General features: G+C 43.1%; 1 protein-coding gene across 1 annotated transcript in view; it reads left to right on the forward strand.

Moving 5' to 3' along the window:
• The window catches only part of LOC311237651 (rho-related GTP-binding protein RhoN-like), an 81,844-nt gene that overhangs the window by 42,735 nt on the left and 13,082 nt on the right, over nucleotides 1-26,027 (forward strand). Inside the window, exon 4 of the mRNA XM_084325604.1 lies at nucleotides 14,644-14,778. Within this exon, the coding sequence (XP_084181730.1) occupies nucleotides 14,644-14,778 (135 nt within the window). The remainder of the gene's footprint in view (nucleotides 1-14,643; nucleotides 14,779-26,027) is intronic.

The following is a 26,027-nucleotide window of genomic DNA, read 5'->3' on the forward strand; positions in this document are numbered from 1 at the left end:
TGGTGTTCTCCTTTAACCCTTGTGTGGTGTTCTCTTTTAACCTGTGTGTGGTGTTCTCCTTTAACCCCTGTGTGGTGTTCTCCTTTAACCCCTGTGTGGTGTTCTCCTTTAACCCCTGTGTGGTGTTCTCCTTTAACTCTTGTGTGGTGTTCTCCTTTAACCCTTGTGTGGTGTTCTCTTTTAACCCTTGTGTGGTGTTCTCCTTTAACCCTTGTTTGGTGTTCTCCTTTAACCCTTGTGTGGTGTTCTCCTTTAACCCCTGTGTGTTCTCCTTTAACCCTTGTGTGGTGTTCTCCTTTAACCCTTGTTTGGTGTTCTCCTTTAACCCTTGTGTGGTGTTCTCCTTTAACCCTTGTGTGGTGTTCTCCTTTAACCCCTGTGTGGTGTTCTCCTTTAACTCTTGTGTGGTGTTCTCCTTTAACCCTTGTTTGGTGTTCTCCTTTAACCCTTGTGTGGTGTTCTCCTTTAACCCTTGTGTGGTGTTCTCCTTTAACCCCTGTGTGGTGTTCTCCTTTAACTCTTGTGTGGTGTTCTCCTTTAACCCTTGTGTGGTGTTCTCCTTTAACCCTTGTGTGGTGTTCTCCTTTAACCCTTGTTTGGTGTTCTCCTTTAACCCTTGTGTGGTGTTCTCCTTTAACCCCTGTGTGTTCTCCTTTAACACTTGTGTGGTGTTCTCCTTTAACCCTTGTTTGGTGTTCTCCTTTAACCCTTGTGTGGTGTTTTTTAACCCTTGTTTGGTGTTCTCTTTTAACCCTTGTGTGGTGTTGTCCTTTAACCCTTTTGTGGTGTTCTCCTTTAACCCCTGTGTTGTGTTCTCCTTTAACCCTTGTGTGGTGTTCTCCTTTAACCCTTGTGTGGTGTTCTCCTTTAACCCTTGTGTGGTGTTCTCCTTTAACCCTTGTGTGGTGTTCTCCTGTAACCCTTGTGTGGTGTTCTCCTTTAACCCTTGTTTGGTGTTCTCCTTTAACCTTTGTGTGGTGTTCTCTTTTAACCCATGTGTGGTGTTCTCCTTTAACCCTTGTGTGGTGTTTGTGTTTTTGTTACTCACCCAATGTTCAAAGGTCTGGTGGAACCACAATATTATTGGGATTTTAAAACTATAAAGCCATAATAATTCATGTAAAATACACAACAGATGTCAACTTTATCTCAATTAGACAAACTAGCATATATGGTTATTTTTTGTACCTCTTGTAAGATAACTAGCCTTTAATCTCGTCACATGCTGCTCCGTGACTGGCCTCCACATTGTGTCATTTTACTTGGATATCTCATTAGCTGTCTCACACTGTATCAACCCCTGTTAGTACATCCGTAGTCAGAAGAAACGACACTGCAACGTGATCTCTTTCCTGATGTTTATTTTCATAAACATAGCTTCGTATGAGATGTAACCCATTCTGTAATGTCCTTGCTTCTCTGAGTAGTTTAATGGTTCTGAGGCCTCGTCGTAGCCAACAACCATTCCCTGTTAGCCGAAGCTAGTGATGATGTGGCACTTCCCCTCCCCCACCCAGCGAGGGTGAGGAGGGATTTCAAAGTCTCTGATTAGCGCGTCTGCTCGATTCCACGTTGTGTCTTAATCTAACTTACCCCGGAAGGAACTCTCATCTCATAACGTCTGCTCCTAGCAACGGGCCCCGCCCCATCTTTTCGTTACTACGTGACACACTACCATGGCAACGGCTGGTCACCTTTAACACATTGAGTGCCAGCCACGAGAAATCTCGTTATTTCATGCCATGCGTTGAGTGCCAAAAACGAGAAATCTCGTTATTTAATCGTTGTTGTTTTTTATTAGCGATTTCCATTCATTTTTCATCAATCTAGCCTCACGTTACCATTGGGGATCTATCTGAGCTCGAACATGGAAAATACCGCCCCCTATCGTCTCTTCGGATGGTATTGCACCCATTGGATTGGACTGAATGAAATGGATGGGGAAAAAAAGAGTCCGGAATCCACATTTTACTTGTCAGGCATGTAACCGGAGACGATCCCATTCATTGCCGAGCCGCAGAACAGCGTGGAATATGTGTTTCCAGTACCCAGCGTTCGATCAATAAACGCGATCGATATTTGGAATGGCGATCAGGAATTGGAATAATCTTTTTGGAGAACATCTGATCTGAGGTAAGGAATCTATTTTACCAATTTCTCAGTGTATCCCTATGTGTGTGTGTGCTGATCAGGAAATAAGAATCGATTTTTCAGCCCGCTTCTCTAGCGTGCATAAGTACACATATACTATCGATAATCTAGCGTTTTTTTAAAAACGATTCATAAATAGGCAGAAAAATGACTGTTTTGTGTATTCCACTAAAGCGCGATTCCTGCAGAATCACCTTTTTTCTGGAAGTTTCCAAAAACGAATTTTTTTCAAAATGGTATAAAACGGAAATGTACCGATTTTAAAAAAAACTATCCGTTTCGACAATGTTGACTGCAAACAAGTAATTGATAAGCGACGGGCGTATTAGACACATAGCCATCATTCAAGATATAGTTTATGCGAGTTTAGAACTGGCTTCCCAGTCTAACTTGAAAACACACACCACTAAATACTGTCCTCCTCATCTGAGATCTAATGGCAGATGCTGTCACCCACCGATATATACATTATATACACATTGAAAAACATAGATTCCTTCATTCTGCTAGATCACATTCATCAATAAAGGTGCTATACACATGCATTAAAGCATTCCGTCTCCAGACGGATTTCCGTCAATTTGATTGGGGAGATCCGTCCATTTGATTCGCAGTCTGACGGAAGTATTTGCATGATTTGTAGATGCATACAGATTGAAACAAAATTGAGCCAATCAGAGGCGCCAAATATGGAAAAGGGCTTTTTTTTCCTATCGCGCCAAGCAGTCATCATCACTCAGCGACTCGAGAGACAGGTCGCCTTTTTTGCAGCCTCACGCGTCAACTGCTTGTTTACCAACGTCACAGCCACCACGCTGCTTGCACTCGCTGCTATATACCGATTAGCTAACGTTAGCTTAATAGCGTCTGTTAAATGGAAGGAGTAAGCCGGCCACTAAAAAGAGAACCCACCGCGGGATTCTCAGATGAAAATGATCAGCGGGACCACCTAACAAAAAGTTTAGAGAGGAGAGGACGTTTGAAGAGACTGGCTAGGCAGCGCTACTGGGGGCTGTAGTGGTGAGTTAACTTGTTCCGTGTGCCGCAACGATGTCAAAAAGAAAAACAGAAACAACACGTTTGTCATTGTCGTGTTACTTCACAGTACAATATGTGAGTCCCCTGCTGTGGTTGTGAGTATACGTTTATTAGCTTAACTCCGTAGCAACATCACACAGGTGTATCTGTAGTCAGTCTCCTCCCCACCGTATATATTCTCTCTGTCAGGATCTATGGGTAACATTACTGTATATTTGCATATCGTATATGTCACAAATGTAACAGTACTATATACCTGTAGTATGTCCCTATGCCATAAATGTCATGATGTCAATGTCATGCATGTCATAAATGTCACTGAATTGAAAATGGGGGACCCTGATGATGTAAACAAGACAAACGTCTTTCTCTGGTCTGCATCCCCTTAACAATTGTGTGTATTGAGCCATACTGTATTGTACCCATTCTGCAATCGGTTAAATATTGATTGATTGTTATAACGGATTGCAGAATGGGTACAATACAGTACAGCTCAATACACACAATTGTCAAGGGGTTGCAGACCAGAGAAAGACTTTCCTCTTTACATCAGGGTCCCCCATTTTCAATTCATCATAACATATATGACATACATGACATACAGATAGATAATACTGCTACATCTATACATTTATGACGTACCAGATTTACACAGTATTGTTTGTGATACAATAAGAGTCTAAAAAAGAGAGCATATACATTTGACGAAGAAACTGTACATTGGAGGAGGTTGGGTGGAGGGGGGGGGGGACTGTACATTGGAGGTGGTTGGGGAGGGAAGGGTTGGGTAGGCGGGGTGGGGGGGTAACTGTACATTGGATTATCGACGAAACCGAAACAAGTAGGCTCCCTTAAAACGCCAACGCTATTAAAAAGAAATACAGTGGAGGTTAAAATAAGAATATGACTTGGCCTGAAAAAAATTTCAGTCAGGAGATTTTTTTTTGCTTTAATCCCTGTATACATTTATTTATGACAAAATGTGATCTATTATATCAAGACATGAATGGAATAAATGATGTTTATCTAGAAAAATATGAATTAAACAAGGTGGAGGCAGACAAAAAACTACTTTTTGTTGAATTTTTATCATTAACTTGTTTTCATCTGCAATTTACACACATTATATTAAAAACCACGTATGTATTATAAATGTGTAGAGGGGGGGACACAGTGTGCAGTCAATGTAAATGTGTTTGTTAATATGTTATTCACATAAAATTTGCAGAGGCCAATGAAGAAATAATTAATTGTATAATTTCTCTTTTTAGTAAACATTTGAAAATGGCTCTCACAGACCTGAACACAGACCTAAACACCACACAATGGTTAAGAGTGAGGACAGACAGATCCTAGAGGCTCCTCTAAAGCTGCAGAGCAAATATTTGAACCTATTCAGAACATATGGAGGCTAGGAATGGGAGCTTGAATCTGGACGACGCTTTCAGTCGGATCACAATGACAAGAATGCTGGAGAAGGATTGTTCATCTTTGGGTTCAAAGAAACGGGTTGCGCGTTCTTTCAACTCATGCAGCAGACATTCCTGTCATCAGCGCCCATCACTCACTCATGACATCATTGTAGTGAGAATAAATAAAAATATCTCAAATCTTCTAGGGGTTCCACTTGAGAACCAACTTGAACCTTGACCCCTAAGAGATGCTCCGACCAGCCCTTGGTAACAGTAATGACTCCCGTTCACAATGGACTCCCTTCTAAACTCTCTGGGGCCAAGCATGTCAGTGTGAGAGGGGTCAGGGGTTAGAGGTCACCCTCAGGGCTGTCCTGGCCACCGGGCAGACCAAGCACTCTGTGTATGGCCTCCTTTCTTAATAACTTAACCAATCAGAACTCTTAGTAATTATAAGATAGATTTAATTTAAAAAAAAAAAACTCCGTATGGCTGTTGAATTAGTAGTGGAATTATTTAATCAAGGCCCTCTTAGTTATTTAATGTGTCATATAGGGAGGTCAGTCAGCCAATCAGACGGCTCCTCAATGTGTCACACATAATTTCAATTGAACAGCCATAACTTTACATCTTAACCATAACCGTTAAGTGAATGTTAAAACTAACTTTAACCCTAACTTTATGTCTTAACCATAACGTTAAGTGAATGTTAAAACTAACCTTATCTCTAACTATAATCATAGTTGGATAGTGGTGAGAACACTAACTGTAATCATAGTTAGATAGTGGTGAGAACACTAACTATAATCATAGTTAGATAGTGGTGAGAACACTAACTGTAATCATAGTTAGATAGTGGTGAGAGCACTAACTATAATCATAGTTAGATAGTGGTGAGAACACTAACTATAATCATAGTTAGATAGTGGTGAGAGCACTAACTATAATCATAGTTAGATAGTGGTGAGAACAATAACTATAATCATAGTTGGATAGTGGTGAGAACCAGGCGTGCGTTCCTGAAATCAACTGGGGTTGCACGCACCTAATGGCGCCACGTGCACGCACGCTCCTGGCGCGTGCGCGTGCTCCCGCGAATGCGCATAAATGTCCCCTCGCTTGAGCACAGACTACAGACGGTGCCTAATTGCCTCTACGAATGGAATGTAACGCATGTCATTCACAACAAGTTAGGTGTGAATGTATCTGAGAACGTATTTAACACACCTGACGACCGGCGCTATATTGATATGCAAAGTAGCCCAGGTGGGTACTTATAGCGAGTACTTATCTGACCCTGCACGGAGTGCAACCCCGTCCCATGACGAACGCATGCCTGGTGAGAACACTAACTATAATCATAGTTGGATAGTGGTGAGAGCACTAACTATAATCATAGTTAGATAGTGGTGAGAACACTAACTGTAATCATAGTTAGATAGTGGTGAGAACACTAACTATAATCATAGTTAGATAGTGGTGAGAACACTAACTATAATCATAGTTAGATAGTGGTGAGAACACTAACTGTAATCATAGTTAGATAGTGGTGAGAACACTAACTATAATCATAGTTAGATAGTGGTGAGCGCACTCGCCCATGACTGCAATGATTGCTGGTTCAACTCCTGGCTGCGGTGTTTGTTTTGGACTTCTGCCGATACAATACGTAAATATATGACTCATGGCCATAACATACATTCTGTACCTTTTTCCCTCTGGTGCGGAGATCAGGTGAAATGTAAAACGGAAGGGGTCCCCAAGTAATGTTTTTGCCTCGGGCCCCAAAGGTCCAGGGATGGCTCTGGTAGCCCTACTCAAACCTTGTGAAACAAAGGCAGGCAATAGACAACAGACAACTCGCACCCTTTATTTCCACTACTAAGTGTTGAGTTCAACACCAAAGTCAGATTCTTTAACACCAACGTCAAGGCAGTCCTATTATATGGAGCAGAGATGTGGAGAACTACAGCTGCAACCATCAGGAAAGTGCAGGTCTTCATTAACAGCTGCCTGCGGAAGATCATCAACATCCGATGGCCAGACACCATCAGCAACTGCGAACTCTGGCAGAGAACAAACCAGCTGCCAGCAGAAGAAGAAATTAAGAAACGCAGATGGCGCTGGATAGGCCACACCCTGCGAAAGCCCACAAGTACCATCACCAGACAAGCCCTAACATGGAACCCGCAGGGCAAGCGGAAAAGGGGCCGCCCGAGAAACACCTGGCGCAGAGACCTGGAGGCAGACACCAAGACCATGAAGATGACCTGGAACCAACTGGAGAGAACAGCTCAAGACAGAGATGCTTGGAGATCACTTGTTGACGGCCTATGCCCCAGAAGGGGTAGCAGGCGTAAGTAAGTAAGTAAGTAAGTGTTGAGTTGGTTGCACAGGAGTGCTTTGTGGCGGCAGACTGTCAGCGAGTTGCTTTGCTTTGACATGTTTGTTGCAAACATCAAAACGTATTTTCTTTCCACTAGCTTCGCTTCTGAAGAGTTGTCTTTGAAATAGATATCGTGGCTCTTATTTCAGTCTCCTTCCTCTTTCCTCCTTCCCTCCTGTTCCTCTCTGTTTTGTCTCAGTGTCTCTTGTTCTCAGAAACATCCTGTCCCTTTGCTCTCTTTATTCTCTGCCATCTAATCCTACTGTAGTCTTCCTTTAAATATCCATGTTCTACTCTCTGTCCATCTCTGTCTCTCTATCTGTGTCTCTCTCTCACTCTGTAACCATCCATGTTCTACTCTCTGTCCATCTCTGTCTCTATCTGTGTCTCTCTCTCACTCTGTAACCTCTCTCTGTCTCTCTCTCTCTCTCTATTTCTCTCTCCGTCTCTCTGTATCCTCCGTCTCTGTCTCTTCTCTGCCTCTCTGTCTGTCTCTCTGTATCCCCTCTCTCTCTCTCTGTAACCTCTCTGTCTCTCTCTCTGTCCTCTCTGTATCTCTCTGTCTCCCTCTTTGTCTCTCTCTGTCCTCTCTCTGTATCTCTCTCGGTCTCTCTCTCTGTCTTTGTCTCTCTCTGTATCCCCTCTCTCGGTCTCTCTGTGTCTCTCAATTCAATTCAATTCAAATGGGCTTTATTGACATGGGAATCATACGTTTACATTGCCAAATCAAAACAATCAAACAGAGAAATCAGAAGAAATCTCTGTCACTCTCTCCATCTCTGTCTCTCTCTCTGTATCCCCTCTCTCCTTTCCTCTCTCCACCATCTCTCCTCTCATCCCTCTATCTCCTATCCTTCCTTCCTCTCTGTCTCCTCCCTCTCTCTTCTCACTCTCCTCCCTCTTTCTCTCTCCTCTCCTTCTCTCTCATCACCTCCCTATTTCTCTCTTCTCTCCTCTCCTCCCCTTTCTCTCCTTCCTCCCCTTTCTCTCCTTCCTCCCTCTCTCTCCTCACCTCCTTCTCTCTCCTCTCCTCCCTCTCCTCTCCTTCCTCCTTCTCTCTCCTCTCCTACATCCCTCTCTCTCCTCTCCTCCCTCTTTCTCTCCTCTCCTTTCTCTCCTCCTTCTCTCTCTCCTCTCCTCCCCCTCTCTCTGTTTCCTGTGGAGGCATCAGGTTTCTTGTTCCTCCTTGTGGCCTCAAGGTCTAGATCTTCCCACTGTCACCAGTATCAAAAAAGCATATGTTTTTAAAAGAGCAGACATTTTCAGAAAAGAGCATAGGTTTTCAGAAATGAGCATAGTGAAGGATGTCTGTTTTTCAATGTGTATATAATGTATATATATCGGTGGGTGACCGCATCTACTCAGACTGATCTATAGGTCTTAAAAGTAGGGCAGTCAGTTATGTGTCTCCACGGTAGCAAGCAGAGCCCAGTGCTCCGAGGTCGTTCGGCAGCTTGTACCATAAACAACTAGATAAGCACTGAGCAGGCAGGGTTTGTCAGAGAGAGAGCTATGGGCCGTTGCTATTAGGGATGCACCGATATGAAAATTTGCCACCGATACCGATACCGATTGTTCAACTAACACAATCGGCCGATACCGATACCAATACCGATACTTGTGGCAAAATATTTTTTTTTAAATATTTTTTAAATATAATTCTTTTTTTTTTGTAATATATATATTTTTTTTATGAAACTACTGTATATTTGTCTTACAAATTGTGCTCACAGATATGAACATAGGCCTCTTTACTTACTTAAAAAAAGGAAACATCAAGAAATAGCACGAAATAGCACTATCTCTCTCCCAGTATGTTCTGCAGGGCTGCAGCTAGATACTAGTTCTCCCAGCATGGTCTACCTGCTGGGCTGCAGCGAGATACTATTGTCTCAACTAGGGATGCCCCGATCACGTTTTTTGCCACCGATACCGATCACCGATCGTGAGCCATATCGGCCGATACCGATCCGATACCGATTGTTTTTGATTAAAAAGAAATTAAAAATTATTTTATATAAAAAGTTTTTTTTTCTTTTTTTTTTATAAAATATATATATTATATAATTAGACTTGTACTTGTATTATCTGCGAGACATCGCCACCACGCAACAAGTCAAAATGCTCGCTATCTGCAAACAGCTCCACTGTCTGTGTGTACTCTAGTAGCCTCCAGCTCCAAAAAGGATTCTCCGGCGCTGCAGCGGGACCCTATTGGTAACGTTACTGTGCTTTGGTCATTTCACATTCAGCAAGCCCTCAGCTCGAATACGCATTAAATCAATGTTATAAGACATTGATATCAAGAGCTATCTGTAGCTACTGCTAGCCGGCTAGATGACGTTAAGACAGAACTTTAGTTCAATGGGACATTTCGTTTTGAACAGTAAACTAACGTCAGCTAACGCAAGCTAACGCAAGCTAACGGAGGTATGAACATGGACTACTAGACTTTCTGGATCATTTGTTGATATCAGGAGCTATCGGTAGCTAGCCGGCTAAATACCGTTAGACAATGCCTACTAAACGTGAATAGTTGACTGGGTAATTTTGTTTAAACAGTAACGATAGCTAGGTAGCTAACGTTAGCGCAGGTCGAATGCACTACAGACTCGAGAGAGGAGCCGCCTCTCAGTCCTCTTTGTTTACAAACTCTACACGGGGCGGGCGGGGCTAGGGAGGAGGAGCAGCGGCAGTTTGCAGGTCGTGTGTGTCTGAGACAGACAACGAGTGAGAGCTTCGCTTGATCGGTTTCCGCGATCGGCGAATATGACTCATTATCGGAATTCACAGATTGCATATTGCATATTTATACTGAGTATCGGCCGATAACGATCGGTGGCCGATCGATCGGGGCATCCCTAGTCTCAACCAATGACATTTTGATTGACAGTCGATTCTGCCAATTACGTCACACACCGCTTGCACCCGCCTCTGCTGTTACCACCAATCGGCAAGCGTGTTGCATTTTTTACTCCTGCTTTTGTCCGCCATTGATTTTGACGAGAGGTTTTCTAGAACAACAACACGGCGCGGCGCGCGGCCGACGTTTAGCTTTTAGCTCCGCAGGATGACTTAAATGAGGCATAATGATTTTACTGCAACTAATGTTATAATAAAACAAAGCCTTTCATACATGTGTCTGATTGAAAACGTTATTAACAGATTGCAGAATGGGTAAAACTCAGGGCTCTGTGAGCAACGGAAGGAACTGAGCTAGTATGAACGCTTGCTACGTTCGGGTAAATAATATGCTGATGTTATGAACGTGTAACACTAACTATATAATGTTATGCCACAAAACGAATGCCTTGTTAATCATAAGTAGTAACTTTGATGCAGTAGCTTGTGTGTGTGTGTGGGCCGGGGGCGGCGTTGTGCAGGTAGGTCGCGAGTAGGGATGTCCCGATCACGTTTTTTTGCTCCCGATCCGATCCCGATCATGTGATTTTGAGTATCTACCGATACCGATATTTCCCGATCCGATCAAAAAATAAATAAATAATTTTTTTTTTTTTTTTTTATTCAACAAACATGACCATGTTCACGTCTTAAACTCATACTGAGGCCTTAGTTTTGGTTTTAAATTGCATATCATTCATTTATTTATTGTCACACAGAGCAGAAGAATTTTGCCAAAACAAACCAATAGTATCCAGCTGCAGAACGGCAGACCAGCCACAATCTCAGACCCAAACGCATTTCCTTTGATTTAATTATACATCAAATGATTTATGAAGTTAACTTTTCACCTGGATAACGTCAAAATTCAGGGTGAATGTAATGTGGGAAATTGGGGTTAAATTTTTTTTTAAATAAAATAAAAATTTTAATTTGGGTCTAGAGTGTGGCTGGTCTGCCGTTCTGCAGCTGGATACTATTGGTTTGTTTTGGCAAAATTCTTCTGCTCTGTGTGACAATAAATAAATGAATGATGATATGCAATTTAAAACCAAAACTAAGGCCTCAGTATGAGTTTAAAACGTGAACATGGTCATGTTTGTTGAATAAAAAAAAGAAAGTAAAAAGAAATTAAAAGGGAAAAAAAATGCAGATTTTTTATTTATTTTTTGCCGATCCCGATCTTCGAAAAATCACGTGATCGGCCCCGATCACGTGATCGGATCGGGACATCCCTAGTCGCGAGTGAACTTTTTTTGTCTTGACGCTACACAAATTGATGGATATTTATCAGCTACTGCCATGTTATAATAAAACAAAGCCTTTCTATACATGTGTCTGATTGAAAACGTTATTAACAGATTGCAGAATGGGTAAAACTCAGGGCTCTGTGAGCAACGGAAGGAACTGAGCTAGTATGAACGCTTGCTACGTTCGGGTAAATAATATGCTGATGTTATGAACGTGTAACACTAACTATATAATGTTAATGCCACAAAACGAATGCCTTGTTAATCATAAGTAGTAACTTTGATGCAGTAGCTTGTGTGTGTGGGCCGGGGGCGGCGTTGTGCAGGTAGGTCGCGAGTGAACTTTTTTTTGTCTTGACGCTACACAAATTGATGGATATTTATCGGCTATTGCCATCGGCACATTCGAGCTTATCGGCCGATAGGCCGATTGCAGTCAACAAGGCACTTATCGGCCGATACCGATACCCGACCGATACATCGGTGCACCCCTAGTTGCTATAGTAATTTGGGTCAAAGAAGACAGCGTGTCACATAGTAACAAGACGAAGGGGCGGGTTAGCCGTTGCTAAGGACTATAGTTTATAGCTGAGTTTCTTGCAGTGTAGGTTAGATTCAGATACGAGGCACAGACGAGGAGAAGCTTGATCAGAGACTTTGAAATTATTTCCCCCCGCGGGGAAGGGTGGAGGGGAGGACTGATGTGGCACGACAACCAAGAAGGCTTTTGGATAACAGCTAGGCCGCGACGACCACCGAGCGGGGTGAAAGGAGAGATCATTAGAATAATTAATTTAGTTTCTTCCAAAGACTTCAAGGACAATACAGAACTGGTTTCCATCTGATTACGAGGCTTTGTTTATGGAATAAACAACGTTTTCCAACGAATTCTTATGATTACGGATTGCATATAAGGGGGATGACCACGATGTACAGCCAGTATGAGAAGGTCGAGAGATAAACACAATGTAGAAACTACACGAACACAGATGAAGAGGTGATACTGGCTGATTAGCCATCGAAATCTAACAATAGGTTTTCAGAAAAGAGCATACATTTTCAAAAGAGCATGTTTTCAAAAGAGCATACGTTTTCAGAAAAGTTAGTTTTAAAAAAGAGCATAATTTTTTTTAAATAGCATGTTCTAAAAAATAAAAAAGCATACATTTTCAGAAAAGAGCATACATGTTTTTCAAAGGAGCATATGTTTAAAAAAAAAAAGATAATGCATGTTCAAAAAAGAGCATATGTTTTTAAAATACACACTTAAAAAAAAAAAGCACATACGTTTTAAGAGCATACATTTAAAAAAAAAGAGCATGAATGTTCAGTGAATCTTCCCTATAAATAAATAAATAAATATCTGATGAATCAATTATTGAGTTGCAACAGCTCCGTCTCTGCCCCCTGGATCTGGGATCTCGCATGGATCTGGGATCTTGGCACAAAACAATAATTCTCTATGGAGTGTATTTTGTGATGTAATCTCACAGCAGCAGCAGAGGGGTTCCTGATACCAGACAACAGCTCACATTGTGAAAGCCTCAACGCACACGCCCCCATCCCCTGAACCCCCCCCTGCGCGCGCTACCACGACGACGCAGTGTGAAGAACGCACCTCTTTGTGTTTGGAGAACAAACGGAGACACAGTTGATCAGAGTGACTTGTTGTCGAGAATGAAATCAGGCAGACAGACAGGATTCAGAGCTCAGTGATGATGGAACCAGACAGACAGACAGGACTCAGAGCTCAGTGATGATGGAACCAGACAGACAGACAGGACTCGGAGCTCAGTGATGATGGAACCAGACAGACGGACAGGACTCGGAGCTCAGTGATGATGGAACCAGACAGACAGACAGGACTCGGAGCTCAGTGATGATGGAACCAGGCAGACAGACAGGACTCGGAGCTCAGTGATGATGGAACCAGACAGACAGACAGGACTCGGAGCTCAGTGATGATGGAACCAGGCAGACAGTCAGGACTCGGAGCTCAGTGATGATGGAACCAGGCAGACAGACGGGACTCTCAGCGGTGGATGATCCTGACGTCTGACTGTATTTCCTCTCCTCTCTTTTTCTCAGGCTACACTGTGGTATAAGATAAGATAAGATAATTCCTTTATTGATCCCTTAGTGGTCAGGTGTTCTGGAGTTCTGCAGCCGGTAGATCTCTAGCTGCTGGCAGCAGTCGTTGCCCACTCTGTCAACAGAACACTGAGCTGCACCGCTTCTTCTAATAAAGGTCACAAGATTGTCATTGCCATGACACTTGCTGACTCAAATGTAGCCTATGCATAATCCTTCTATACCTACTTATACACTTGCATATAACACATATAATTCTGTATGATAGCATGTACAATAATGCTGTATATACCGTGTATATATATATATATATATATATATATATATACACGCATCATACCTGCATATAATCCTCTTTACATATCTGTACTAGATACTATATCTATATCTGTACTTATCCCTTACCTACTCTTACTAGTTACGCTGCTGGCCAGTATGACTTACTACCATGGTGTCTTTATACGTGTATCACTGTACATATTAATACTACAACTCTGTACATACATCTGATTAGCACTATTACTCGGTAGGACTAATTTATATATTTTATATCCAGTTTAATCACCTGTACATTGTATATTTCTATTGTACTTTACTGTTACATTTGCACTATGGTTGGATGCCAAACTTATTTTTGTTGTACTGTACTTGTGCTGTATGATGACAATACATTTGAATCTAATCGAACCTAACTTAGCTTAATGTAATGTAATCTAAATCTAATCTAACCTAATCTAAATACTTGTAGCTCTCTCTGTTGTGTACATCCCGCTCCACACACTGAGTGATCTCCAAACCAATCCATCACTATGCTGAAATGTGGAGACTCCTACAGCTTAGCTCCACCTCAACAGGCAAAAGGTGTCTGCTGATGTGTGGTTTCTCTCCATGGTTTCCACAGTGTGCTGATGTGTGGTTTCTCTCCATGGTTTCCACAGTGTGCTGATGTGTGGTTTCTCTCAATGGTTTCTCTCCATGGTTTCCACAGTGTGCTGATGTGTGGTTCCTCTCCATGGCTCCACAGTGGCAGTGTGCTGATGTGTGGTTTCTCTCCATGGTTTCCACAGTGGCAGTGTGCTGATGTGTGGTTTCTCTCCATGGTTTCCACAGTGGCAGTGTGCTGATGTGTGGTTCCTCTCCATGGCTCCACAGTGGCAGTGTGCTGATGTGTGGTTTATCTACATGGTTTCCACAGTGGCAGTGTGCTGATGTGTGGTTTCTCTTCATGGCTCCACAGTGGCAGTGTGCTGATGTGTGGTTTCTCTCCATGGTTTCTCTCCATGGTTTCCACAGTGTGCTGATGTGTGGTTTCTCTCCATGGCTCCACAGTGGCAGTGTGCTGATGTGTGGTTTCTCTCCATGGTTTCCACAGTGGCAGTGTGCTGATGTGTGGTTTCTCTCCATGGCTCCACAGTGGCAGGGCGAGACCCAGGAGTTCTGTCCCAATGCTAAGATGGTGCTGGTGGGCTGCAAGCTGGACCTGAGGACAGACCTAAACGTGCTGAGAGAGCTGTCCAGGCTCCGCCTCCTTCCCGTCACCCACGAACAGGTGAGCAGCTTTAGAAAAGAGTCGTTGACATTTTGAAGAAATTTGGATTCGACTTTAGAATACTTTATGTATTCAGAAATGTTACGACCCATGTGGGTCTAAGGGTAAAGGGCTGTAACATAAATGTTGGTTGATAGAAATGATGGACCAAGTTTGTAAACACAATGATATTTATTGGTAAATGCAAAGGAAGCACATGTAGCTCAAGGGTGAGCCAAGGCCAAAACAACAAACAAACACCACTATTCTTCAAATAAACCAACCTAATCTATGGTAAAAGAAATTACATTACCTAAACTACCCTTACGGTACCTAACCAAAACAGGAGAAAACAATATCCAAATGAAATGGCAGCTCACCCCATCCGTGCTTCCTGGAAAAGAGGAAAATAAGACACATTAGTAATGTATACAAGAATGGAAAACATATAACAAAACAATCTAAAGCTATCAATGCTCTCTCTGTGGCCATACACACACAAAGGCAATTTCCAAAACACAAAGGCCAATAAACAAATGCAATATTATCAAAGTCCAGGTTACAAAATATCGCCAGGCCTAGCCTCATGCCAGAGAGAGGAATGACTGAAGTGAGCAGCCATGTTTTAACAGGGTGTGGTGATCCGGGATTGGGTGGTGGGTGATGGTTATTGATTGGGTCTTGGAGTCTTGAAACCCATCCACCAATCAGTGCTGTGCTGCTATGTAGTCCACCAAGGGAGGGGCAGGCATAGCAGGGACCAATGGTGGAGGACGGGTTCTGGCTGGAGGGTGGAAACAAAATGGAGACAAGACACACACTGGGGAAGCAATTACATTGGGATGTAACAAGAAACTAGACTAAATTTGTGTTAAATTGAAACCACCTAAGGTGCACTTGGTATGTTAAAGGTTGTACTTATGATGTGCTTAAATATATTCAAGTCTGGAGCTGCTCAGTGTTGCCTATACTAATGACTATTTTGGTAGTCGACTAATCTGTCGATTATTTTTTCGATTAGTCGACTAATCGAAAAACAACTATTAAAAAAAAAAAAAAAAAAAAAAAACTACCTATCTTTGTGAAAGTGGCTTCTCAGCTCTGGTCCAGCTGAAGACAGATCAGAGGAACAGATTGGACATTGAGCATGACCTCAGAGTTGCTTTGAGACTCTTGTCAGGACCAAACAACATCCCCAGTTATCCCATTAGTTCCCCCAAACTTACTGTCGGTCTGTTATGTTAAGCTAAGAAGTCTTCAGCTGGCTGGACTAGAGCTGAGAAGCCACTTTCACAAAGATAGGTAGTGCAAAAAAAAAATAAAAAAATTATAATAATATATATTTTCTTTTCTTTTTTTAATGACTAATCGACACAACAATGTCGACTAATCGTTGCAGCCCTAATATTTACCAATTAATTATATGGAGCAGCTCCAGACTTTATACCTGATGACATCACATGTTTGAGTTTTAGCAATAGTTTATGGATTAGGGAGAGAGTTGTTTGTGTTCACTAATATTTCTGGACTGTCTTAGACCAGAGGATCGAGTTCTTAATTGAGCATAGTTCCTACCTCTCACCTACATGGCCACGAAGAGAGGCTGCTCACGCTGCTGTAATTGTTGAACTCATCCATGTGCATTTGAACTGAGATTGTGATTTATTAATGACCGGTAAAGAAGGCTGGGCAGCACCGTTTCAAACCAGAGCAGTTCATTATACAAATAATGCATAAGCACCCAAGTACATGAACCCAAGGTGAGGAGAGAGAGGGATGAAGGAGAGAAAGAGGGATGAGAGGGGGAGGAGAGAAGGAGGAGAGGAGAGAGGAGAGAGAAATGGGGAGGTGATGAGAGAGAAGGAGAGGAGAGAGAGAGAGGGAGGAGAGGAGTGAGAAGAGAGAGGGAGGAGACAGAGAGGAAGGAAGGATAGGAGATAGCACCCACGTTTCTGAAAGTATACTTTGTATACTTTTTATGTATTCAGAAAGTATACTAAAGTTGTGTTAAATTGAAACCACTTAAGCTGTACTTGGTGTGTTAAGTACATTTTTTAAGTTTGCATGGGTAACAGTGGCTCAGGAGGTAGAGCGGTCGCCTGGTAATCGAAAGGTGCCCGGTATGATTACTCTACATAAAAATTATCTATAGCACCTTAAAATATATTGAAATTATACTTTGGATATATTATTGGTCGCTTTTACTTACCGTAATTGTACACTTGTAATAGATTGACAAACATTTAGTAAACATCTGTTTTCTTTTCGTTTTCTTTTTTTAGATGTATAGATTACACTTATATTAATGACTATCATACTAAACATGTGATTTAGTTCACGAAAGCACATGAGAAGTACCACAAATTCAGTGCATTGCAAGGATACTCTCAGAAAAGTACATATGGGTAGAAATATACTTTTAGATTCAAATGTATTGTCGTCATACAGCTCAAGTACAGTACAACTAAAAGAAGTTTGGCATCCAACCAGAGTGCAAATGTAACAGTAAAGTACAATAGTAATATACAATCTACAGGTGCTTAACTGGATATCAATCAATCAATCATCTTTATTAACATACACAGGGTCCTCAAGTCAATTGGAACTTGATGTCACTGAGACTAGGTTGAGACGGCAACAGGATGATCCTGTTCTGAGACACATTCAGACGATGGATACATTTGTACACCAGGTGTCTCAGCAGAGCATGAAACATTTAGCTGGCGCTGCAGCACCTACTGTAGGCTTCATCAGCAGAATCCTCAGACAATAATAAGCAACCTGGAGCTCATGAAAGCTAGCCTGCTTAAACTTGACCCACAGGGGGGCAGTATAGAGAGGAGTGCAATATGCCCTAAACAGGTTAACTTTCACCCCAGCAGAGCAGAAATGGAACTTCTTCCTCGGCATGTTAGCTTGCGCATACAGTACACACCGCCGTCTGTACATGTCATCATCATCACTAATTTGATCAGTAATAATGTGACCCAAATATTTTGTACTACAGCAGACGGCCAGCACCAGCCCAGACGGATACAAAGAAGGAAAATAAATATCCTTATGGCTTTTAGTCCTGCAAATCAGAATGGCACTCTTCTTAGCATTGTATTTCACGTCATACCTTACTCCATAATCAGAACAGATATTGAGCAGCTCTTGGAAACCACTACTATTTGGCAACGGGATGGCCAAATCATCAGCATACATGAAGTGATTCACGGCCATGTTACCTTACCACACATAACCCGTTCGGTAATTGCCAAGCTGTATAGAAAGTTCATTCATATAACATTTTAAGATGGCAGGGGAGAGTAACCCCCCCTGCCGGACGCCATGCCCAACACCAGATGGAGCAGAGACCGTATTACCCCATCTGACCTGCATGGCCTGGTTCGCATACCAGAATGCCAGGATTCTAATAATATTACCAGGCACGCCCCTCTCCCTCAGCTTTAAAAACTGTTTCTGGTGGTTAACTCGGTCGGATGCCTTAGACTTAGAGACATCAATACAACGAACCCACTAACACAGAGGAATTCTTTCCCTTTTACATATTAATAACTTCTTACAAAGGGCAGTGCCATGCTTGGCTTTGAACCCAAACTGATTGTCAGAAGTGACTAAAAAATAACTTTAAACAATCTAATAAAATTATCTCTAAGACTTTAGAAAGTACACTGGCCAGTGCAATGGGTCGGTAGTTGTCCAAACTCCCCACCTTTCCTGCCTTGTCCTTGATAACGGGCACCACAGTGACTCATGTGATGTGTCATGAGGCCTGTAAAGCAGATGGAGAGCAGAACGGCAACCCTGGGACTCGCATACTTCAGATGCTCTGCTGAAATATTATCAAGGCCACTGGCCTTGTTATCGGCAAGCTGAGTTATAGCTTGACACACCTCGTTATCAGTAACTCCAACTAACTCACTGTTGGGGATGCTTCCCACTTGAAAGGGGTTACTCTGAACACAGTTAAAAACAGCAGAATAGGGCGGCTAGGTGGTGTAGTGGGCAAGGCGCTCGCCACCAACGCTGGAGACGCTGGGTTCAAGCCCAGCTCTCGGCGTTGCTACCAGCTTGGCTGGTCGTTCACACTAACACAATTGCCAGTGTTAGGGGTGGGAAAGCTGGTGGGTGGGTCCTGGTCGTTGTAAACAGCGACTCCTACAGTTCGGTCGGGGCGCCTGCACAGCAAGGGAAGGATCTGGAGGGAGGTAGTGAGACCTTCCACACGTTACACTCTCCCAGTGAGAGTCTGCACTGCCAGGCTGGCTGCCGGCTGGCTGCACATGTGTCAGAGGAAAGCATGTGATAGTCTCCGGCCTCCCGGACCAACAGTAGGGGGGGGGGTGCGCAACGACCAGGAAGGGGGTTGGGAATTGGCATAACGACTAACAGTGGGATGGGAGAAAAATCGGAAAAAGGAGGGGAAAAAGATTAAAAAAAAAGCAGAATAATGCTGCCTCCACAGCTAAGCTATGTTGATAGCACCAGACACTCCCTCAACCATGCCCGGTAGCAGCGTACTGCCTTTACATTACAGCTAAGAAGCTTCTCAGCCATAGAGTCTGAGTTGTTCATGTTTGGAGATATATTGAATGGCAGCTTTGTACCTGGCATGTGTATTCTTTCTATGGTCCTGAGCAGGTCCCTGCCTGCCAGTACCCAATCGTTGAAATCTTCCCTAGCTGCAGCATAATGGGGAGCTACATGTTTATTCCAACCTGCCTTACCTGCTTTCCTATTGGAAAATGTAATGTAGTGGCTACTGGCTTTACACAATGTTCTAACAATGGCATCATACATGGCACAAAGGTCATAGTGGTGAGCTATATCTTTACAGTTAAAATCTGAATACAGAATAGCATCGTACTATAAAGACATCTCATTAACACTTTCAGTGCCAGCCATAACGTTGATTAATGTCCTTGAGTGCCATCATCCACTTCAATGATAGCCATAATTTAAAACATAGATTATGCAGGGGCGGTTAGGTGGCGTAGCGGAGATTGCGTTCGTCACCAACCCCGGAGCTGTGAGCTGGATTCGCCTGTTCGAATCCAGCTCACAGCTCCGGGGTTGTCACCAGCTTGGCTGGCCGTTCACACTAATACAATTGGCTGTATTAGAGGGTGGGAGAAGCTGGCGGGGTGGGTCCGGGTCGTTGTAAACAGCGACTCCTACAGTTCGGTCGGGGCGCCTGCTAAGCGCGGATAGGACCTGAGTGGGATAGTGTGATCCTTCCACACGCTACACCCTCTCAGGGAGGATCCGCGCTGCCAGGTGAAAAGAAGCGGTTGATTGGCTGGACGTGTGTCGGAGGAAGCACGTGGTAGCCTCCACTCTCCCAGATGATCTGACTGTGGGGGGTAAGTGCGCAGCGACCAGGAAGGGGATTGGGAATTGGCATAGGACTAACATTGGGATGGGAGAAAATCAGAGGAAAATGGAGGGGAAAAAATATATAAAAAAAAAAAACATAGATTATGCGTTTTTAATGCTGTGTCTAATCTGCCCGTCGCTTATCAATGACTTGTTTGCAGTCAACATTGTCGAAACGGATTGTTTTTTAATCGGTTCATATCCTTTTTATAGCATTTCGAAAAGCTATCGTTTTCTCGAAAATTTTCGGAAAATAGAAAGATTCCCTCATAAACGGCATTTTTTGGAATATTCTCGAATACACTAGACACGTTGTCATTTGTCGGCCTATTTATGAATAGTTTTCAAATAAACGCTAGATTATCGATAGTATATGTGTACTTATGCACGCTATAGAAGCGAGCTGAGAAATCGATTCTCTCATTTCCTCATCACACACACACACACACATATACACACACGGGACACGCTGTTATCTCAGTGAAAACAGCTCTGATTATCCTAAAACTGTTAACATAGACTCCTTACCTTAGATTAGATGTTCTCCAAAAAGATTATTCCAATTCCTGATCGCCATTCCAAATATCGATTGTGTTTATTGATTGATTATTGGCTGCTGTAAATATATATTCCAGGCTGCTTTCCGTCTCGCGATCACTTCCCTGGTCATCAGATCCCTTCCCAGCATAGTGGAGCGAGGAGGCTCCCCCTCCACAGATCCACCAGTATAATAGAATGGCCTGCAGTTACACAGGGATAGACGATAGGGGGCGGTATTTTCCCATCGGAGCTCCTAGAGGGGCTGCTGTACCAACGGGAGACTCTGTTGATGAAATATTAATTCAGATCGCTAATAAAGAAATCAAACGACAATTTGCGTCGTCGGCACTCAACGGGGGGCATGAAAAGATGACATAACACGTCGCCGGCACTCAAGTGTTAAGAAGAGTCTCAGTTTTCCCATAATAAGACAGGACATCCTCACCTGAGAGTTTAGACCAGTCCAATTTGACCCTAGAGCTGTCATTAACCTCCCTGGTCAACTCAGGGAGACTGTCTAAATCAATAAAACAAATAAAGGGGATGTGATCGCTCAAAGATGCCTCATACACAATCTCCATAGAGCGCAGATTGGCATGGGCATCGGCCGTGCATATACAGTGATCAAGCCAGGATGTTGTGTGCCAGGCTTCACTAATATAAGAAAAGCTGTCAGCTGGCAGAAGCACTTGGCTGGAAATTGTGAGTTCACTGTCGATACAGAATTGAATCAAATGCCTAGCAAATAGAGAATTTATGGCGGCTAGGTGGTGTAGTGGGCAAGGCGCTCACCACCAATGCAGGAGACGCTGGGTTTGAGCCCAGCTCTCTGCATTGCTATCAGCTTGGCTGGTCGTTCATACTAATACAATTGGCAGTATTAGGGGGTGGGAAGCTGATGGGTGGGGATCGGACGTTGTGGACAGCGACTACTACAGGTCGGTTGGTGCGCCTGTGCAGTAGAATCAGGAAGCAACGAGGGCGGCGTGTCCCTCCCAGTCCCACGCAGACCCTCGCCGCTGAGAGATCGCGCTGTACAGGTGAAAAGATGCAACGGCTGCTTCCTCGAGTACCGGAGGGGACACGTGATGCAAGGCTTCGTCCACATTGCAGCCGGCTTGTGGGAGGCATGGCCAACAGCGTTCAAGACAGGGGAGGGTAGAATTGGACAATACGAAATTGGGGAAGGGAGAAAAATCGAAAATGGGGAGAAAAAGTAAAAAAAAAAAAAAGCAAATAGAGAATTTATATCTGAGATGTCAGCATTCCAATCACCAACCACATATACAAAAGTACAGACATTATCCTGTATAAAGCAGTTGATAAAAGCTAGTTTGTCCATATAATCATCATTGTGTAGACATTCATAAGGGGTGTATACGTTGAGGACGATAAACTCATTGTTGTTGTGTTTATATCGTACAGCAATACACCAGTCGACTTCGAGTCTGATAACACTGATCACTGAGTCCAGTTTTTTTGTGCCAGAGGATAGCGACACCTCCAGCTATCCTCCCCCTCACTATTCCCATGGACGGGTCAGTCGTTGACTCACCAACACCATGAAAGTCGGCATTAAAAGAATTCAAGAGGCCCAGGTCATGTTTAGAGAGGAAAGTCTCTTGCAGACAGAGAATGTCAAATTTTTTTTTATCCACTTTTTCTCCCCATTTTTCTATTTTTCTCCCAATTTCGTATTTCCAATTCTTCCCTCCCCTGTCTTGAACGTTCCTAGACTATGCCTCCCACTGGTCGGCTGTAGTGAGGATGGAAGCCTTGCATCACGTGTCCCCTCCGGTACACGAGGAGGCAGCCTGTCGCATCTTTTCACCGCAGCAGCTCGAACTCTGTGGCGAGGAGTAACGCGTGGGAGGCTCACGCTGCCCCCGATACTTCCTGTTTCCGCCGCACCGGCGTCACCCAACCGACCTGTAGGAGTCGCTGTCCACAACGTCCAATCCCCACCCACCGGCTTTCCCACCCTCTAACACTGCCAATTGTGTTAGTATGACGGCCGGCCAAGCCGGTAGCAACGCCGAGAGCTGGGCTCGATACCAGCATTAGTTAGTGGTGAGCGCATTGCCCACTGAGCCACTCAGCCGCCCAGAGAATGTCACATTTTAAAAGCAAATTGTCAACAGCAACGCGTCAAGCCATATCTCCAACGCTGCTACCGAGACGCAGCCCCCGACAGTTATAAGAGCCAACCCGCATTAAAGGGGCAGCTCAGCCGTTGCCAGCTCATTTCTTTATTTTTTTTACATTATATTTTACAATAAATATAGTGAAAGTCAAGTTAGACCGCGCTCACAATAATTGACACTGGGTGCTGCAATCCCGAAGATTTAAGTAGAAAAAAGCAGGAAGCCGGACCAGCACTCTCAGGTTTCGACTATTTTAATCGCAGCCGGATACAACAGACATGTTTCAGAACAGGTGTTCCTTCTTCAGTGTTAATGGCTAGCCAATAACACTGAAGAAGGAACACCTGTTCTGAAACATGTCTGTTGTATCCGGTTGCGATTAAAATTGTCGAAACCTGAGAGTGCTGGTTTGGCTTCCTGCTTTTTTCTACAATAAATATAGTGTACACCTTGGATAGTATTATATGTGATGACATGGATTGTATTGTATGTGATGACATGGTATGATCTGTATAGTCAAAGTCACAAATAACAATTGGTATAGTCAAAGTCACACATAACAATTCGTATAGTCAAAGTCACATATAACAATCTGTATAGTCAAAGTCACATGTAACAATCTGTATAGTCACAAATAACAATCTGTATAGTCAAAGTCACATGTAACAATCTGTATAGTCAAAGTCGCTTATATTTTAGTCATTTCAAAATGTTGAAAGATGCGTATATAAATAGTTGAACTTGTTTTCAATAAAAACATGCACAGCAAGTGTTTTGAATCGGTGCTATCTAATTAGCTGCAGACATTGTCCTCATTGCTGATATCAATGATTCCTGACAGATTTATCATCTCCACCAGGCAGAGGCCTAGGGGGAGAGCATGTCATTAGTTGTGTCCGTCTATCTGAAGCTAGTCTCGCCAACTTCAGGCCACTGTGGATGAAACTTGCCACATAGGCTAACAACAGGCCAGGGATGTGAATTCTGGAATATCTTTCATATTGGTCAACAAGTATTTTATTTGAACTCATTCCCATTGAAATACATATTCAAGTAAAGTTACACCTTTTGAATGCAAGACGGCGATACTAGTAGTAAACTTAGTAGTGTAAGTGTGTAGTAGTGGAATAGGAATACTGCAGGTAGATCTGCTTTCATTGGTCTATTAAAGCCCTGCCTAATTCTATACTACTAGAAAAGATGTGGGGGGCTGCCACCTTCTGGAGATGTGCTCTACTGGGCGCACCTTTCTAAATGGACTGCATCACCTTTCTAAATGGACTGCATCTCCTTTCTAAATGGACTGCATCACCTTTCTAAACGGACTGCATCTCCTTTCTAAATGGACTGCATCACCTTTCTAAATGGACTGCATCACCTTTCTAAATGGACTGCATCACCTTTCTAAATGGACTGCATCTCCTTTCTAAATGGACTGCATCACCTTTCTAAATGGACTGCATCACCTTTCTAAATGGACTGCATCACCTTTCTAAATGGACTGCATCACCTTTCTAAACGGACTGCATCTCCTTTCTAAATGGACTGCATCTCCTTTCTAAATGGACTGCATCACCTTTCTAAATGGACTGCATCACCTTTCTAAATGGACTGCATCACCTTTCTAAATGGACTGCATCTCCTTTCTAAATGGACTGCATCACCTTTCTAAATGGACTGCATCTCCTTTCTAAATGGACTGCATCTCCTTTCTAAATGGACGGCATCACCTTTCTAAATGGACTGCATCTCATTTCTAAATGGACTGCATCTCCTTTCTAAATGGACTGCATCACCTTTCTAAATGGACTGCATCTCCTTTCTAAATGGACTGCATCACATTTCTAAATGGACTGCATCTCCTTTCTAAATGGACTGCATCTCCTTTCTAAATGGACTGCATCTCCTTTCTAAACGGACTGCATCTCCTTTCTAAACGGACTGCATCTCCTTTCTAAATGGACTGCATCTCCTTTCTAAATGGACTGCATCTCCTTTCTAAATGGACTGCATCACCTTTCTACTTGGTAGATTGTTTGACAAATGAAGCAAATGTAGCAGCCTCTAGGGAGAGGAACACAGGAGGAAGTCAGTTGTTTGTATCTTGGAGCAACAAACAGTCTGAATTTAAGGAGCCCTATTTTCATATTAATGTGATTTCCTCTGATGAAGACAAAGTCGTCTCATCTTGTTCTCAAAGGGGGGGGGGGGTTGGTCTCGACTTTCCTGTCAGTAGCAACATGAGCGAGAGCGACTCTCTCCATCCCAAAATAGTTTCCTCTCTAAATGGCTTGATTGAACCTCCCCCGCCAGCAGAGGCCTTTAATGAAAGCTTGTACTTGCTTGTATTTCCTCTTTGTTTTCCGGCTCATCTCTCGAAACGTCCCCTGAGCTCGGAGAGGAAACTCTTCTCAATGAGCTCCATTCAAAAGACCACCCTTTAGCCTCTAATGCAAATCAAATAGCAGCAGCAGTTTGGGACATGGAAGTGCCAAACAGACGTGCTCCTCTGGGAAGAAGCCAGCAGTCGGAGAGGAACTTCTGAACTCTGTGAACCCCCAGTGTAAGAGCCAATTTACATGGTTGTATTGCCATATGTTATATTTTATGTATTTGTTTGGATTTATGTATTTATGTTGATTTCTGCCTGTATACATTGTGCCTGCCAAATTGTGTTTATGGCATCAGTTCCCATTGCTCACCAGTAGGTGACATACTTAGCTACTTAATGGGTAATGGGACTGATGACGACAGGTGTGTTTGATTACCGGCAGAGAGCCAACAGTTTTTGACCATCGCGTCACGTCGCCACGGCACGTTGTTTCGTTATCGTTTTGTTTGTAGTGTATAGTATTTGTTTGTTCATTTGAAGGTACCTTTGGCGTTTACTTTATATCGCATGCAAATTGCGCATTGATTGTTTTGTGTAAATAAACCCATTTGGGGTGTTATTGGAACGGACCTTGTGGACATTCAATCCTTTCACCAGACGAGTATCCAGCACGAGCCACAGACGTGTCAACTATATGTTCTAGCCGGTTATCTAGCCTCCTCAGGGCTTTATAGATTTATTGTTTTTGTTTAGTCAAGTTAGGCCCTTATACCCAGTAGGGCTGCAACTAATGACTAATTTGGTAGTCGACTAATCTGCCGATTATTTTTTCGATTAGTCGACTAATCGAAAACCAATGTAAACGACAACAA

This window comes from Notolepis coatsorum, assembly GCF_963971535.1.
Source record: "Notolepis coatsorum genome assembly, chromosome: 12".
NCBI lineage: Eukaryota > Metazoa > Chordata > Actinopteri > Aulopiformes > Paralepididae > Notolepis > Notolepis coatsorum.